A 19,073-nucleotide genomic window follows, 5' to 3' on the forward strand; every position below is an offset into this window, starting at 1 on the left:
CAACAAGTTGCTGAACTTTCCCGGCAACATTTAAAATTTTGGTGGCACCATCTGTTATTGTATTTTATTAAAATTTTTTTTATACTTTTAACTGTTATAAAATGGCAAAAAATTTAATTTTGAGGGTAGAGACATGTTTTATAAAATATTGTAAATGCTAATAACAAGTAAATCATTATTAAATCCGACCCTATTGGAGATACACACGACTTCATTATCTCCCACCCCCTTGATCTTTAACCACCAAAATTTAATAGTATCAATCCCCCAATAAACAAACCTGCCGAAAAAATTTCAGAAATTTTTGACAAAAGCACAGGAGTTATTGAGCTTCGAAAAGGGTGAATAAAATTGTGCCCCACATACATACACACACACACACATCCATACATACAGAAATTTCCGCCAAATTTTTTTGCATTTCTCGACATTTCAGTGTCCTAAGTCCAAAAATGTAAAAATCTTGGGGAAATCATTTTTTGACCAATCACATAATCTTCCTTTGTTATATATAACAGCTGGAAAAGTAAAAACTGTATACAAAAAAATTCTAAAAACCAAAATTGTGTTCTTTTAAAAACTATGAAAAATTTATGTTGATTTTAGTGAATGATAACAATAATTTTCTACACAGAAAAGTTTTTAATTATTGATATCATTCATTAAATTTTTTTGTATTTTTGTTTCCAATAATATACAGAAGATTAGTATATGTTTAAATTAAAAATCAATATTTAATGTGACAATGTATCATTCAAATGTAAAAGAATTTCATATTTTACACATACTTGCATATGCACAAGCACACAGTAAAATTTCCCCAAGGCCTTCATGTTCCAAAGAGATTTTGGACTTTTGTGGAGGACTGGAAAACTATTTCAATAATAATGAAATCAGTCTCTTACTTATCTGCAATACTTAGGAATAATTGTTAATTAAAGTTGCAATCAAGTATGCCACTAACTATTATCATCTTACAATAGAATAGATCAGTGGTAGGATGTGATGGAAGCATGACTTTCCCTGCAGCACATCTTTACAATTTATTAAAAATTAAATTATTTCATTACTCAATTTCAAATAAATTTCTTCTGAGAAACAGAGCCCCAGCCACCCCATTGTGGACCTGACCAAACCCACAATGGGACTGTCTAAAAAGGCCATCTTAGTGCCCACAGGGTGGAAAGTTATCAAAAAATAGTCCTTTACTGGTTAGGTGCTTCCACTAGTTTCAAACCCACACTCCTGGAATAGGTAATCCCCAAACCAACAAGTTAAAAGTGGTCATAGTCAGTGGATTTCTTTGATTAACAGGTAGTGATAAACAGGTTTAAAATTAAAGAAAATGCATTTGTTTAATTCGGTTTACAAAAAGTTTGGTTTCTCATAGATGTTATCTCATTACAGAGATGATGTGGTTTTGTTTATTTAATTAAAATATTTAAACATTTTGTATTTATAAAAATATTTAAAAGTTTATTTTCAGGATTAATAAATGATATCAATGATTTTAAAATTTCTGATTCCTACTTTGGATAGTTTTGGTGAATTATACAATATGAATCCATAAATGTTACTGACTTCATAATATCAATTCTAAGCACTAATCTTATTAAAACTTAAAAAAAAAGATCTCCATTAATATTAACATTTTATTCACATTAAAATAAAAAATTTCAAATAAACGTGAATGAACTTTGTAAATTATACATCAAACAATGAAATATTGAACAAAATGGCACAGAAATAAGTATTTTCAAAAATGAAAGAAATTGTTCTACATGTTTGTTTCTCTTGAAAGTCATCAAAAGAATAAAAATCTTTTAAAACCAAATGTACATTATTCTTAACAATTTGAATATCTGAAAAAATTAAAATAATAAATTTCATATTAATGTAAAATGTAGCGTTAATTCAACACTAGTTTTAATTTGTAATAACGATCTAGATATTAAAAGGAACATATGATAAAGATGTTCTCGTTTTATTAAAAGGTTGACTATGGAACATTTAATTTTTATAAATAATCCACTTCAAAAATATCAGGTAATCACATGTTTTTTTTTTTTTAAATTTATATTTCATGAAATTAAACAGCACAATGATGAAATGGTTGCAGTTGTTTACATGAAAAAGTAGAAAAAAATCATTACATTTCCTCCTTAACAAAATGCAACAAATATAAAACATTTGAAATAAGCATTTTGATGATGATTTTACTATGAAAGATGATTTTATGCAACAGAATCATCAAACTCTGCTTCGTGTAACATAACTTGAAATCTGGCCATTAAAAATGATTTCTTTTTGCCATCCAATTTTTTCAATCTTTCGGCTAGACTGTGGCAAAAGTAATCAACGTCATCCATTCGTTTCTTTTTTCTTAACATAGCTCTTAATAAGCCTTTAGGATTTCTTTTCCTTTTATTTGGATCAGTTTCTTTGTCATCTTCATCTTCCTCCTCATCTAATAAAAATAAAAATGAATTAAATAATAATTCATTATTATATTTATTTCTTACCTGGAGAATTTTTGTTAAAGCACCTGATATATGTGTGTCTAATGAGTCGCATTCCATATCGTCAATTTGATCATCATCTTGACCAGCCGAGAGCGAGTTATTTGGATCTGCATTTGAACTAGGAATAAAAGTTTCATATTGAAACGAAAATAACTATTATATTAAAATAATATTTAAAATATATTTAAATAAACAATATTTACGGTTTGTGTTTTACATGATCCTGAAGAAAAGATAAAATAGGATAGAGTTCCCAAGAAGTTTCTGGATTTGCAGAACCACTTTTACAACTTTTGTTTTGTAGTTTCACATATTTATCTCTTATAGATTTCCATTTTGCTTTACATTCTTCAACTTTTCATTATATAGAAAAATATTATAATTATTAAATATTATAATCACATATTTAGTATATACTATAATTACACTCCACTATTATATTATAACTATTACTATTTATTTATCTATATATCTATTAAATTTTATTTGTAGATAGTTTTCATTATTTTGATATTAAAACTATTCCATTCTAATTAAAAATTGTATTCACACACACACAACACATACACACAAATATAATTAAATAAAATATTTAATGTGCTTTACAAAATCCAAAAATCTCCCATTTCTGTAGTAAGTCTCTATAAAAGAAATTCAAACAACATGGAGCTAGTAAAATAATTCAAATTTTATAAATGTGACTAAATACTAACCGAAAATACACTGAAGAATAAACAAAATTTGAAAAATTACCATTTATCAAATTAGATATAATTTTCAATATAAATATCAGATACTGTTCCATACTCAACAATAAATCAACCTTTATTTTAAATTTTTTATTATGTAAACATATTAGAAAATTTAAATAAATGTTGTTCAAAATCAAATGGAAATGAAAAGTATACATATGATAACTCATGAAAACATAATATATAACACAATAAACGACTTCTTCTAATAACACTGTAGTGCGTAACACAAAGACACAGACTAAAAACCGTATTATATACAACCCTGCGAAAGGTTTTTAGTCTGCGTCTCTGTGTTACATAATATATATTTTAATTCTTCTAATATCACAGCCGAGTTCCAAATATACAAAATAGAAAATAATACATATCATAGAACAGGAAAAGAAAACTAAGAAACATTATATAGTATTGATTAATATAGTTACCATCACAAACTAGCACAACACTGTTTTAGAAGTTAATGGTGGGATTTTTTATTGATTGACTTTAATCAAAATATTAAGAACTGTTTTTCCACTACTTAAAATGATCAAATAATAAAAATTAATCGTATTAAAGTATTATCGGTTTTCTTTAAATAGTAATTTATGCTATCATAATTACGCACGAACTAACAAATTCACATATATTAATAAATGTTTGATTCCTAATTTTCCATTTCAAATTTATATTTAGAAAGATATAATCTTGAAAATGTTACATAAAGTCACTTAATGTTATTCACATTTTTCAAATAATCTAGAAATTTTATATTAAGAATAAATTTGCAAACGACCAGGAAAAAAAAATTTACGAACTATAATATTTTGAAATGACTTTTGAAGAAATTTAATTTCTAACTTTATATCAAAATTTTAATGTATATATCTTGTTCATACAAGAATGGAAAAAACTACAAGTTGAAACAATGTAACTCAACAGTAAAAAATATTTCATTAAAGAATCCCAATGGACAAAAATATGCAAAAATTTACTGACCTTCTTCACAGCAAAGAAAGATTATTATTATAAATGTAGCAACAATCAACACACACTTTAATTTTTACTCTATTAAAACACAGAGTAATTAGGTATACTTTTTTTTAGGAAGTTTATCATTCATCTGATAAAGTAAAATGTTTCAAATATTGATTACTGTATAAGTTTTGCAATGTCATTTCTATAAGAAAGACCGAAATATTTATTTTATGCATTGCATAATCTTGGTTTAAATATATTATTTTTTGTAATTGTAAAAAATTCTTCCATATTGTAAAGAAAAAGTTCTAAAAAAATCCAGGACAAATTATATTTTCTAAAACATATTGTAAAAAATACAAATAATAAAGACTTATACAAATAAAAAAATATTCTTGTAGTCTTCCTTGTCGTCATCCTCGCAATCACAGGAAACACAATCCGCATTGGCGGAGTCGACCTTTCCTTATAGGCTACTTCCCCTCCTATAACTATGCAAATCGAGTAAAAGTTTCGTGACTTTGGATATTTTCCGACAAGGAAGACTACAAGAATATTTTTTACAATATGTTTTACAGAAAAAAAAAATCTGTTTCTCTTCACTCTAACATGGTGTGCACACACTAGAAATTGATTCAATCCAATTTTAAGATATTATGTGGAATGCTCTCAAGTTTTGTTAAATTGAAAAATTTTCTCACAAGTATCAAAATTTAAAAAAAAGTATGATCAGTAAATAATATTTTTGATGAATTTCAAACACATACATATGAAGTATCAGTGTTTGTATATGAAATTTTATTCCAAACTTTAAAGTAATTGGTAAAAAATAAACAGCTTTGTTCTTTAAAGCATTTCCTATTCCACATGATAACTACTTAGTTTTCTTATTATAAAACTAAGATATATATATATATATATATATATACAACTCCTCTACAATTTTTGATTGAAGTCAGATGATCTGTGGAATTATTGGGCTATAATAAGACAAATTAGTTCATATGTAATTATTAACTTAGCCTTATTACAGCACAATAATTCAGCAGCTTGTCTGGCTTTAGGATATGTATTTTTTTAAAATTCAAGAATTTTTTCTATTTTGAAAAGCATAGAAAATAAAAATAGTCTTTAATCAATCCAGGACATTGACTAACTGATCTAATAATATCTTGATCAAGGATAAAAGATATCAATAACATTCATTTATACAGACAGCAACTATATTATTATTTTTAAATGTAACTAAACTTATTTAGTATTAGCGAGTAGAATCTTACTAAAATATTTTAATAAATTTAAAAACTAAAATATGTATAAATTTTCTATTTTGAGTAATCATTTACACAGTATATTTATATAAAATTATTAACAATGTATTCATTTATAGTAACTATTTTATAGATTATCGGGTACGCCTTCAATTACCGCTTCTTCGAATAATTTCGGCTTAATTTGTTGGCACGGACATCGATCGACATTTATTTCTTTGATCAAATGACGTAACCGTTAAGTAAAAATAGTCTGGGCTAAACTTACCTCAGGAACCGACAAACAAATAACAAATATCAAATGCTCAATGACATAATTATAGTTTATCACAACTTTTAACATTGAAGTCTTCTTAAGTTACATATCCCATGTCATAAAAAAAAAATTCATTTTTACTTGTTTCTTTAGTCTATAATTGTAAAAACTAAACTAGTAACCATGAAAACCAACATTCCCTCTCTCTCTCTCTCTTTTTTTGATAGATACAAAACATATCATTGGCCAAATTTCTGACATACAATATAAAAATTTAGCAATTTTAATCTATAGAAGCTTCTCTCTCTTCTAAATTGATATAAAAACGATTCAGAAACGTGGAGTCATTGCGACGCGATCGAAATCCAAGCTAATATAACAATCGTTACTATTAACAGATCTAATATAGCAAATGGTAGGCTTATTATCCTCCAAAAATTACGACTAAATTATTCTAAAAATTTATAAAAATTAATACTCGCGTTTATAGAAAAAATGCACGTTACACGAATATTTATGAACGGTTTAGAATATCGTATAAAAAAAAACACCCCCATTCGTAGCTAGCATCTTACAATATATAAATATATACAGTGAAACCTGCGTAAACCGGATTGGCACGGTGTAGGTTTGACAGGTTTCCGTTTTAAGCAGGTTATTTTAACAAAAAAAAAAAAAAAATTGCTGCATTTCTACGAATTTTTCCCGTTTACGCAGGTTTCCGTTTTATTAAGGTTCCCCTTTGGACAAGCTTTACTGTATATAATTAATTAACTGCAAGTAAATATTAATTCCTAATTCAGTCACTCGATTTGCATAGAATAATAATAACAATAATAATAATAAAAACAAACTTTGACTAACTTCAAAATGGCCGAATTCGATAATGTTGTATCTATCTTCCGCTTACTTCGCAACATCGTATAAAGCGAAAAATGTATGATTCTAGATTTTATCGATTAAAAAAATATCCAGAACGGCATTTTTCGTATTATTGCTTCACAGTTCCTAGAAAAACGCGTTAGAAAGTATCCGCCATCATTTCCGGAAAGCGTGATTGATAGGTCGACAACAACAATAAATTGTTTGTGATACAACAACTAATGTCACTCTTAGGTATAATCTAAAATGAATGTTCGGACATATTCTACAGGAATTCTGATTTTAGCAACATCAGTTACATTTGGAGCAGTAAAAAAAAAATTATGCCAGGTTCCTAAGATTAATTTATCAATACTTTTTGCTCGAATGAAGTTTTTGTTCGCCATTAAATTCTTTAAATAAAAGGAGAACGACGAAAGCATTAAACGAAACAAAATTCTGTATTTGTTATATTGAGTTTATACACTACGGGATACTTTTCATTCACCCTATTTTATCCGTAGCTAAAATATTTTCTATTATTAACTGTTTATTTATAAAAATACTTTAACAACTTTAAAGACAATTTAAATTTATAGAAACAATTCCAAATATAATTTAAATTCTTTAACTATTTATTTATTTATGTATGTACTAAACATTCTCGCATTGGAGAGTCTGAAATTCACGAATCGTTTTTCTTTTACTATTCTAGTTTTTCTAGAAAGAAATTTGAATAATTAGGAGTCCAACAATCAACAGATTTTTTAACAAAATCGATAATTCAACATCAATAATCCAAATTTGTGCCATATTTATCTAATGCCGTAAATGAAAATATCCCCTTGATTTAGTAGGAAAAATAAATAAATATCTCTTATTTAATGATAAAAATCCTGTGAAATATTTTGTATTCGCAACTGAAAACAAATATTGGAACAGGATGGTCATTTTTGGAGGGTTTAAATAATTTAAAATAAGTCTTCCGATATTAATTTGATACAAAACACGCGTTTAAAAATGTAGTGTGGTGCAAAATTGCCGATAAATTACAAAATATATAATTTATTTTGCTTTTAAAAGTGTAGACATAGTTAAGAAAATGAAGAATCGATGTTTATTTCCAATTAGCTTTATATATTAGCGACAAAAGTTAATCGTGCTATTGTAAACAATACAAGAAAAATTATCATCATTTACAATTTAATTAACACGATAATAGCCGAAGTAGATATCTATTATCTAACGATATTTTTAGATTTAAATCTTAAAAAATACATCTTCACCCTTTCATCGATTGATCCTTCGATAAGATAAATGAAACGTTCAACATTTATTTGCCATTATAGCGCATTAATGCATATTTTATCATCTCTGAATTATTTTCAAAGTTATGTTTTGCAGGCAATGTGGCAGGAAAAGCTTTTAAATATGGATCCAATATTATAATACCACACGAGGTAGATTATTCGTTTCCATTTGGAGTGAGCAAAGCATAAAAATGACGTTTGCTGCATTCTCTAAAACTATAATCACCACCAACGATTCAGAGAATCTGTACCTTGCATGCTTGAACATTTCAAATTAAGCTCACAACGATAACTTTCGTAATGGCAATGTTAAATTATGTTTACTAGACGCTTTTGTAGGCTTTAACTTCCTCATAAAATCGCATAAATTAAACGTACGATAGCAAGTAATACGAGCAATCGTCAAATAAAATGTGGAAATTATCGTTAAGTCCGCGCAAATAATATATAATTAATGTACTGCATTTATCTGTAAATTTTATTTTAAATCATTTTTTAACGTTAAGTGCATAATTTAATAACAATTTTAACATTTTCTAGCCATTCAATACGATCAATTCTACGTATATACATATTTATGTATCTTTAAATACTTAATACACTAAAACCTGTGTAAATCGGAATCACACGGTACAGAATACTTTTTCTGGTTTGGCAGGCTTTCTTTTATTCGGGTTACGTTTTAGACAGGTTTTACTATATATATACATTAATTAAATAATAAATACATAATTTTTCTCTCCAGTAAACTTCATTTCCATTAATTTATCTATATAAATTTTATATACACGTAAGATCGTGTGAATTCTCACAAGGAACAACAGAATTTTATTTAGTTCCTTTCGTATAATTTCCGCAGAAATGCATTATGAATCAAAAATATCTCTTCTAAGCCTGGTTTATATATACATATATACATACAAAAAGAATAATGTTGGATGGCTAAACATTTCTCAATAACAGTAAAACCTGCCTAAACGGAAAAAATTCTTCGAAACGGGGCGATTTCATGTTAAAAAAACCTCCTCAAAACGGAAAATATATTCGGTACCGTGCGATTCAGGTTTACACAGATTTTAGTGTAATTCAAACTTGGTTAAAATAAGTTCGCATTACAACTACAGTATCATCATTACTAAAAATATATTCATATCGAAATTTCTCATTTCATATCTTGAATATACACTGGCATCAATAATTTATTTTGAACGGCAAATATTCGGTTAAACAACAAGTATATTTTTAGAATAATTGGCAAGTGTTTTTAATTATTTAAATTAAAAATATTCATTTTAGAATGTGTTTTTAATTGAGATGATAAAAAGTATTGCATATAGCAAATGTTAATAATTAAAATTTGTCACTTCATTATTATATACAGCAATGGTTCGCCAAACTACTAAAATCAATGGATCCCGTTCGAAAATTTAAAAATGTGTACCTCTACATGTGAGATACACACTTGCATATATGCATTAAAACTAAGTTTTCTGATAAGAAAAATTGAAGTTTTGTATTTTTATCAACTCAATGTATTATTTGGAAACTATGCTCACATTACTTGATACCTTCCGAATGTTCCTCGGGCTCTCTGGAACTGATCTGAAGACCCCAATTTAGAAAACTCTGATCTACGACATTAAATTAGTGTCTTTCAAATCATTATTACGAGTAGAGAAAGGCCGGAGTTCCGTGCTTCCTCCACAATCAGTCAGATTTGGATTCGAACCCGATCTGGGTGCCTATCTTCGAGTTACACTCATGTCACGAACTCCTCTAGCGAATGGTCTCAATGAACGAGATAGTACCACGTGATATTCTAACATGTTCGTGTTGTTACTCATAGACGAGACACCCCGAACTCACCCGACTATGTGATAATTTGGATATAGAGTTTAATTCGCATTTCTACTCATCCTTGGCCAGTATAATTAAGCCTTTCACGAGAAAATCTTTGGAATTTTCAAATTTTGTAGCATTATCCACGTGCAGAAATTCAATTATAATTAATTAACAGCTCCAAATTTCTGAAACTGGGCCGATTTCATTTAATAAAAACAATCTGCAAAACTGATTTGCATCAAATTTCTTAGAGAGTGATCTCGATGACAAAACTAATGGTGAATATTATATTTCATTCACTTTCGTATTTATTAGTCACTGTTAAAATACTTAGTAATACTGTGCCAATGTAATTTTGCTGATCTAATCGTTTTATAATTTAAAATTTACGTGTTTTAACGCTTTCATTGTAAATCAATTTTAGAGACAGGAAGTAGTACTTTGATACATCGTCAAAAAAGAAGCATCGTCTTAATACATCAACACCCGGAAATGAAAGCGTCAATGTTTTTATCAACACACTTTTTGTCAAGTTTTATTCAACGAGAATTATTAAAGTTATTACAGTAAGATTTTGTAATTTAGACAATACTCTGGAGACCCCCATCCCTTCTTAACTTAAATCTGAGCAATTTTTTCATTATTGTAAGTACTCGTTAACTAAAACGTATATTTGTTGACCTAATACCATTGTTTTTATCAACCTCACCAATCCCCAACCCTCTTAAAAGGACGAGCAATGCAGCTATTTTATGTATAAAAATTAGCGTATCCAGCTATTTCAATGTTGAATATATAGGGCACGGTATATGAAGGCATTTGCCGGTGTCAAATTAGTATCCAAAAGTATCGGATATCAGACATAACGAAAAGCATGTTGAACACTTAATATGGTCCATGTATAGTAATTATTAAATTACAGTTTCACTTATCACATTTTTATTATCCGCCCATACACAAACCGTAAAATTGTTGTCAAGTATACTAACGAGAAGTATGTATTTTGAACTACTTACAGAATATACAGTAAAACCTGCGTAAAACGGAATCGCACGGTACCGAATATTTTCTCCTGTTTAGCAGGTTTGCGTATTGAACACCTTTTTATTTAATATAGAAAATCGCTCCGTTTCCAAGAATTTTTTCCGTTTAGGCAGGTTCCGTATTAGACAGGTTTTATTGTATTTAATAATTAAATGTGCCGATCTTTACGTAATCGGTATCAGTAATTTCTACACAATATCTAGGGCATTAAGTACAATTACTTAGCAGTTCGCGAGTTTCTTCAAATGCCCGATTTAAACATAATTTTGGCAGAAGGAACCGAAATACTAAAGAGCGGTTCGGTTATTAAACTAACTCGGAATAGTACGTTACAAAAATCTCAATTTGTATATAATGGAGCGAAACGTAGGCGCATCACGTCCCTTCTATAAAACAAGTAATAATTGCTACTGGATAAATTATTATGGCAAAAATTAATCAAATAAGATTAAGCTTGTCAAACGAATACCGTTATTTGTCCAAAAACCGTATTTACGATCAAAAATAAGCATTTTATTCATAATTTCTAAGGTTTAAAAGTATATTTCGCATACTTTTAAACGGTGTGTGCAAAATAAGTACAATAAAACGTGCTTAAACCGAAATCGCACGATACCAATTTTTTTTTTCCGGATCAACAGACTTCCGTTTTGAGCAGATTTTTTAAAGAAAATTTAAAAAGTTCCTAAATATTTTTTCGTTTAGACAGGTTTTACTGTACACAGTTGTGAATCTGAAAATAAATTACATAGAAATAGAGTAAAACCTGTCCAAAACGGATGCCTGCCTAAACGGGAAAAATTCTTCCGAACAAAGCGATTTTATGTTAAAAAAAAAATCCTGTTCAAAACGGAAAATATATTCGGTACCGCGCGACTCAGATTTACACAGGTTTTACTGTAATACAAGTTTACACAAGTTATAATAATCCGCAACAGTAACCGCTAATGCCATGCGCAAACATTGAAATAATTCTCATCCAAAATACCAAATTCCATAAAAGAAACATTCTTCTATTTAAATTGCATTGACAGGATGCGGGTGCACGGGGCGGTACACGAGCTGTGGACATACGAAATTAGCGTAATCATTTTCCACACCATCTACCGACTATTCGGATTGGTTAACAACAGTCGCGTGGAAAGACTGGCGGGAATTTCCGATTAAAGGTAATGGCTAAAACACGCTTATTAACAGGTCTTTTTCCATTAAACTTAATAGAAAATGGAGGAAAGTTCAGAATTTTATGGGTTTTTTTTGTAAGAAAATAGGTTGATAAATTGATTTAAAAACGAACGCCTAAGAATATATCCACCAAACATTATAATTTAATATAAATAGTTCAAATTATTTATATTTATTGATATAATAATTATGTAACTTCTTTTGGAATAATTTCAAACTATGTTTATGTAGTGCAGAACACGAATAATCTATGTTCCAAAAATAACTGTTTTAAGATTGGACATGTATTTAGTAGTGCATATTAGAGTATTAAGCATAATATGATGAGTGAAAGAACTGTATATCTAAGTTTTTAAGTATATGGTTGATACTATCTTGTGTTAAATAAAGGAAAAATCATCATTTTTGATGAAATTACATTTATCTGCTTATATTCCTGATGTCAGACTTCATTTTTAACAGTTTTAATTATAAAATATTCCTTATGTCTTCATTTTTCAATTCGATATCACAGCATTGAAAATTCCATAAACATTTTTTTTTTTTTAAAATATAATTCAGATTTTTTCTCACCTCTAGTTTATAACCAATGACATTGCCAATTATATATTCTTCTAAACAGTATTGGCATATCTACCAATATAATTAGAATGATAAAATCTAATAAATTGGTAGATATATAATCATTTTAAAACTGTCTTCAAGAACTTATGTGATAAAATAACATGATTTCAAATTAATTTCCTAGTTAAGTGTTTACATTTGTCATTCCTTCCATTCTTTTAGGATAAACGATAATTATACGACCACGACATAACCAAAATTTATTAAAATACAAATACTTTCAGTAGTAACAGTTAACAAATTATTGTAATATTTGTAATTATCTCGTACATTACTTGTGAGAAAAACAATGTAAAAATTTGCAATTCAAAAACATATAATACAAATTATATAATATACAACACAATTTGTTTTAAAAGAATTTCCGATAAATTTCTTAAAAATGAAAAATAATAGAATAAAATTAAAATACGAATTTATTTTAAATTAAACTGAGAAAAAAGTTAAAGGTTCATAAAAATAAATTCAGAATTCAGTTAAGACAAAGAAAATAAATTTATTAAAAAAAAAAAAAATGAAATAGGTGATCAAAATTTTGAAGAATTTTTATATATAATCCCAAGGTAATATTCTATTTATAAATTGTACAACACTCATTAAAATTGATTTTTTTTATGAAGAGAGGCAAACTATATGCAACAAATCAGAAATACGTTCACAATTCACTCCTAGATGAAATGCAAACATATTTTTTCCTGATCCGCTTAGTATAGTTTACTGCTTCTTTCATAAAATCAAAAAATTATACATCTTAGTCCCTTAAAATAATATACATGTTGATGATAACTTAAAATTCTAAACTATCTCAGAAAAATTTGCTAATAAATCCTTACAAACTGATTGAAGCTAAATAATGGAGAACGGAACAAACATGAAAAACATCCAAAATATCTCGAAGATTAATTTATATGTATTATCGGTTATACAGAGTTAAAGTGTAGTTTGTTTATTATTTTTTTTTTTATAAAAGTTTTTTCATATATCTTATGTTTAAATTAATTATGTAAGTTATTCAAAATGATCCTCATAACTATGCCCTTAGCAAAAGATACTTTTTCTATAGATTATAATTATTTCTACAGAAATGTTAAAAATGATCAAATTTATTTTCTTGAAATAGGTAGATTAAATTGCAATCATATATTCACCAGATCCTATATCGCCGGTTATTTTAGCCAAATTAAATTATAACCGACGACATTGCCGATGATATATTCTTCCAAAAGGTATTGGCATATCTACCAATATAATTAGAATGATAAAATCTAATAAATTAGTAGATATACAATCATTTTAAAACTGTCTTCGAGAACTTATGTGATAAAATAACTGGGAAATTAATCAGACTTTTAAACTATATTTTCCATACTAAAAATTCGCTCTCAATTGAATGTCTAAAGGAAATTACTCATTGAAATTTGATAATTCTAAAAATCTAAATTTTTAAGTTATTTTCTACCATTTCATTTTCCTGCAAGTAAAAATAATTTATGATAAGACTTTCATCTAAGATGAAGTTTGTTTTGAATGAATTATAAAAATTTCTGGTTTTTATTATTATGTAATAAATTAATATAATAAACTCAATTCATTTAACTGTGTGATAGTAAACAATACTTCATTAACAAATCTTGTAGAAACTTTCAAACATGAAATTTATTCTTCAAATATTTTAATGACTACATATAATTAATATTAAATTAGTTCCAAAGAAAACAATAGAGTCCTTAATTTAAAATTTAAAATATACTTTATGAACTTTTGTGTTTTTTATAATTATATAATTTTGTACATAAATATTTTATTTATTTTCAATATAATTGAAAAATATTTAAAATCACTTCAAATAAGGTAGTCTTGGGTATTATGCAACACAATAAGGTAGACTTTATAACTACTAAAAGTTGAACTTTTAAGGTAAAAAAGATATTTGAACTTCTCTGAGGCTGAAGTAGATGCATATTGGCCCTAGAGAAACTCATACAGTATATGCCAAGCCTCTTTATGGAAGAGAATTGAATTCTTACTTTTGTTTGAAGCCAAGTCTCTTCTATTGTATGAAAGTAAGAATCCAAGTTACTTTCATTAACTTTTCAGATAAATACAGATTATATCATAGTAAATTTGGTCCACATCAGAATACCATCAAAACTTTATCTCAGAAAAGAATCCAATATGAAATAACTCAAATTTTATCATTCTATATATTTTAAAACCTAACTATATGACGTAAAAATTGAAGTGTTAGAAAAGACTTTTCTAGATTATTTAGCAAGACAATTTAGACAATACTATTTTGTAAAAAGAAAAAAATATATCAATCCACAGTTTCCTTATACTGATAAAATTCTATTAAGATAAAGACACAAACAATTGCTTAAGCAATGTTCTGATTCATAACTCTCTGAAACAGCATATATTGAGCTTGAATAAAATGGAAAATTTGAAATAAAGCAAAGTACAAAATACTAACAAAAAAAAAAAAACAGACCGAAATTTGTCGTTAAAATCAAAATGTGAATTTTCATTTGTAATCTATAGAAAAAAAATCAAAAATTTGGAAAAACACTTCGTTTTACACTGGAAATACATTATTTGTGTTTATATCAGGAAAAAATGTAACTTAAAAATATGTTTAAGAAAGCATCCAATGATTAAAAGCCATTTAAAGTTTTGAGCTGTACACATTCTAACATTTGTTGTAACAATTAAAATTTCAAAATAATTATTGCTTAATCCCAAAAAAAGTTAATATTTAAACAAACTTTATAAGAAAGAGTATGAATTATTTTATCATTAAAATATTGAAATATTTTAGAAATTCTAAATTATATTTATGCATTTTTTACATTTAAAGTCATCGTATTTAATTTCTTTACCGAATAACTTTTGCAAAATTATAAAATTTTTCAAACTCAGAATAGGTTAAAAAATACATATAATATTTGTTTTTTTTTTCATTAAATATATAAAATTTAAACTATTTTCTAAGAGTGCTATCCCATTTATTCACATTTTGCTTATTCAACATATCAATTGAAAAAAACTGTACAAAAGGAAAAATTTTTTCTGCAGTTTAATTAGACAATAATGAACCACGTATGTATGTATATATATATAATTATTAAAAAAATTTTGCAAAACTAGAAAAGAATCTTTACTATAATTAGAATAAGCTTAAAAATACAAAAGAATTTTAAAAAACAATTAAATTTTCTTTCAAAATAGCTATATTTTAACATTGCGAGTGTGTAAAAAAAATTTTTTTACAGACAAATTATATAAATCATTTAATTTTTAAGGATTAAACATATCGATGCTAACTAATTTTCTAATTTTACTTCACTAATACAGCTATATAAAGATAACTGGCTTGCTAATTCGATTATACAATATGCCTCCCGGTAACCGAATACCGAAACCGACAAATTAATTTTAATATAACGGTAGATACCGTTTCGTATCTAAATTTCTCCGCCTTATTTCGGCCGAATTTAATAATTCGATTCCGGTTTACAACTTAACTCACTAGATGGCAGCTGTTACAAACTAGTGGAGTTAATCAATAAGTATATATTTGTTCATTTAATAAATAAGCAATGACTGCCTGGTTGGCAAGTCCGGTAATGAAGGAGCTAAGAAGAATGGCATAAGTTAGTAAAATTTTTCGCTAGTTTATTCGGTGCCTTCGTTATTAAAGAAATATTTAATCGGAAAGAGTTTTTTTTTAAATCACTCGCGAAAATATGTCGTAATTATCTAATCCGAATGAATTATGGGGGAAAAAATAGTAAGAAACACAATTAAATTTTTCAATAAAATTTATCAAATTTCGTCGACAAACTTTACGTACGGTTAAATTTGATATTATTCCACCATTAATAATATATTTAATTTCTCCATTAATATTTCATTATATTCCATGCATCACATACATGAAAATTATAAATCACAATATATAATCCTATTAAGGAAACAAAATAGTAATCAAAACTGAACCAAAATTAATCCTGTTTATATTAAAAAAGAAAAGAACTTCTGCCATATTAATATGGGAGAATTATTGTACTAGAAAAAATTATCCTGTTACTAGTTAAAAAATACACGAACTTCCAAATTAAGTTGTTCATTTGAAATTAAAGTATTTTAAAACGGCGTGCATGGTGAAAAGTTCCAAAGAGCTAATTTAGAATCTTGCTAAATGTAACAAAATACCCAAAATAATATCAATCGCAAAAATAAATATTGTAATGTGTTCTAATTCACGAACTAAATAAACAAAGTCGAACCATATTTAACGAATAGTCAAGTGTTCAAAATTAATTTTTAGAAACTGTGAAAATAAATAAATTTCTAATTAAGATGTTTCGAACTATTTCATTAGTTTTAATATCAATAATCAACAAGATTAATTAATTAAACTGTTATAAATTTTTTCTTTTTTAATATTATACTCGAATTCTAAATCGAAACTCGCGGTAGAGCATTTTCAGACTTTTCGAGTAAATTTTAGATTAAAATAAAGTATGTTCCCGTCCGTTTCGAAACATTATGCGCGTTACGTCAAACCGCTTCGAAATCCATTCTAAAATTTTAATTCTTTTATAAAATTTGCCCATTCCTCGCCGGAGAACAAATGTCTTCATCTGTCAAAAACAACGTGGCGGGATAAACAGAACAGAAATTCGGAGACGACACGCCAGAATATGCCGGAGAGGTGAGGAAACCGTAGCAAACCGCTGGGAATTTTATAAGAAACGGCAGGACGGTTCGAGACGGATCGTCGTCCGTTTAGCGTCGACGGACCTCTCCGTTCTTCGGTTCCGAGAACGAGAGAACTCTTTTCGGACCGCCTCCGGAAATTTTTACCCGGCTTACAACTCACTCACACTTCCACAGTCATAAAACACATACAACAATATTACAAGAGACAATTTTAATTGATAAAATAAGTGAAGAAACTAACCTGGAAGACTCATCTTCTTGGAAATACTTTCCCACACAATCGCCCTGTTCGCTACATTGTGGTATAACTTGTGATTTCTATCAAAAAGTTGAGGCCGAGTTTTGACGGCACCTATGAGGCGCATCTCGATATTATCGGCCTTCTCGGTCATAGCGTCTTCTGTCTCGGCGTCAGCCGTCGCTAACAAATATGGACGCGCTATTATGTCGGAGGTGGCGAACTGCTTGCAAAGCGACGCGATGCTCCAGGCGGCGTCCTTGGCAGTGTTCCAACTGGCGTCTTTCGGGCTTAGCGCATGCGTGAGCGCGTCGCTTCGCTAGCTGCGTTCTGACTGGATCCACGTGGTGAGCGGCGGCGCGCCGGCCACAACGCCAAATATCACAACATTGTGCTTTGTCGACGCGACCGCGGATATAGATTCTATTCGACGAATTTTATAAAAAACCAATTTTTTTCACTTTTATATTTTCGCCCGTTACCTCGATAAGCGACATTTCGTTAACTCGTTTACAAATTAAACAAATATTACGAAAATTGTAAACTCACCTTTTCCTTTTTCCCATAATTTTAGCAAAAATCCAACGGAGATCCTTTTCCACTCAATTGATGCATTCGCCAGCAGAAACTACCTAAGCACCCTCTAGTGTTAGAAGTTTATTATTACTGCGCATGTCTATTGTTTATTGTGTAAATAAAATTTATCGTAAAAACCAAGATTTATAGCTTTTAGAAATAATTTAAATTCAATTTTCGTTAATAATTTCTTGCTAAATATTTTTAAAAAATTTTAAATATAAATTTTACAACCATACTAACTCCAACTCCAACTTGACGTAAAACAACGACAATACATTCTTTAGCAATCTAAACTAAGTAATTTCTTTTTAATTCATTAATTATATATAAAATTCATAAATATTCTATTTATATAAACGTATAAAATGTAACTATATCGTTATTTCTTTTAATTGTCTACATTATTCATCTATTTGAGGTTTTTTGAAACCAGGTGTCTCTCTGTCATTTCCGGTATGAAATATTGTTTATTGAACCCACGTGGTTTTAGTTCTTGATGGGCAAGGTGTCTTTACTGTTGATTCAAAGACATTACTATAAGAAAGGAAGAGACTTTATAAGAAATATTTCGTTAGAAGAAGTAGAAAATATTCTCTTATTGCAATTACTGTATCGAGTTCATTCACACAAATAAAAGCAACAGGAAATGTGAATTTCTGAATGATTGATTGACTGACTTTTTTTCTTTTTCTTGTAAAAAATTAAGATCTGTATATTGATTTTAACATTATGTTTTTTTTTTTATTGAGCTTTAGTATTTTTATTTGAAGTTGTATTTTTTATTATTATTATTTGTTAATAAATTAAATAAAAGAAATCAAAATCGATTTCTTAATCATTAAGAAATTATTGATCGTTTATAATCAATTATTTTACATGGGTGATTTTTATACGCTGATGTTCT

General features: G+C 27.8%; 2 protein-coding genes across 4 annotated transcripts in view; both read right to left on the bottom strand.

Moving 5' to 3' along the window:
* The window catches only part of Sas10 (UTP3 small subunit processome component Sas10), a 43,969-nt gene extending 25,694 nt beyond the window's left edge, over window positions 1–18,275 (bottom strand). For both annotated transcript variants that reach the window (XM_067288379.1, XM_067288378.1), the window contains exon 1: window positions 18,140–18,275. In XM_067288379.1, coding sequence (XP_067144480.1) covers window positions 18,140–18,156 — 17 coding nt within the window. In that variant the 5' untranslated portion in view covers window positions 18,157–18,275. The remainder of the gene's footprint in view (window positions 1–18,139) is intronic.
* On the bottom strand, window positions 1,639–18,107 carry LOC136990044 (uncharacterized). 2 transcript variants are annotated; one of them, XM_067288380.1, is made up of 4 exons: window positions 17,594–18,107; window positions 2,726–2,876; window positions 2,546–2,640; window positions 1,639–2,467 (listed from the first exon to the last, which is right to left on the bottom strand). In XM_067288380.1, the coding sequence occupies exons 1-4, from the start codon at window positions 17,742–17,744 to the stop codon at window positions 2,235–2,237; spliced, it is 630 nt and encodes a 209-aa protein (XP_067144481.1). In that variant the 5' UTR covers window positions 17,745–18,107; the 3' UTR covers window positions 1,639–2,234. The 2 variants fall into 2 exon arrangements, with proteins under 2 accessions (XP_067144481.1, XP_067144482.1); XM_067288381.1 differs by lacking the exon at window positions 17,594–18,107 and adding an exon at window positions 7,278–7,318.
* Window positions 18,276–19,073: the final 798 nt, after the last annotated feature.

The sequence above is a fragment of the Centruroides vittatus genome, unplaced genomic scaffold (genome assembly GCF_030686945.1).
Source record: "Centruroides vittatus isolate TY-2023 unplaced genomic scaffold, ASM3068694v2 scaffold_861, whole genome shotgun sequence".
NCBI lineage: Eukaryota > Metazoa > Arthropoda > Arachnida > Scorpiones > Buthidae > Centruroides > Centruroides vittatus.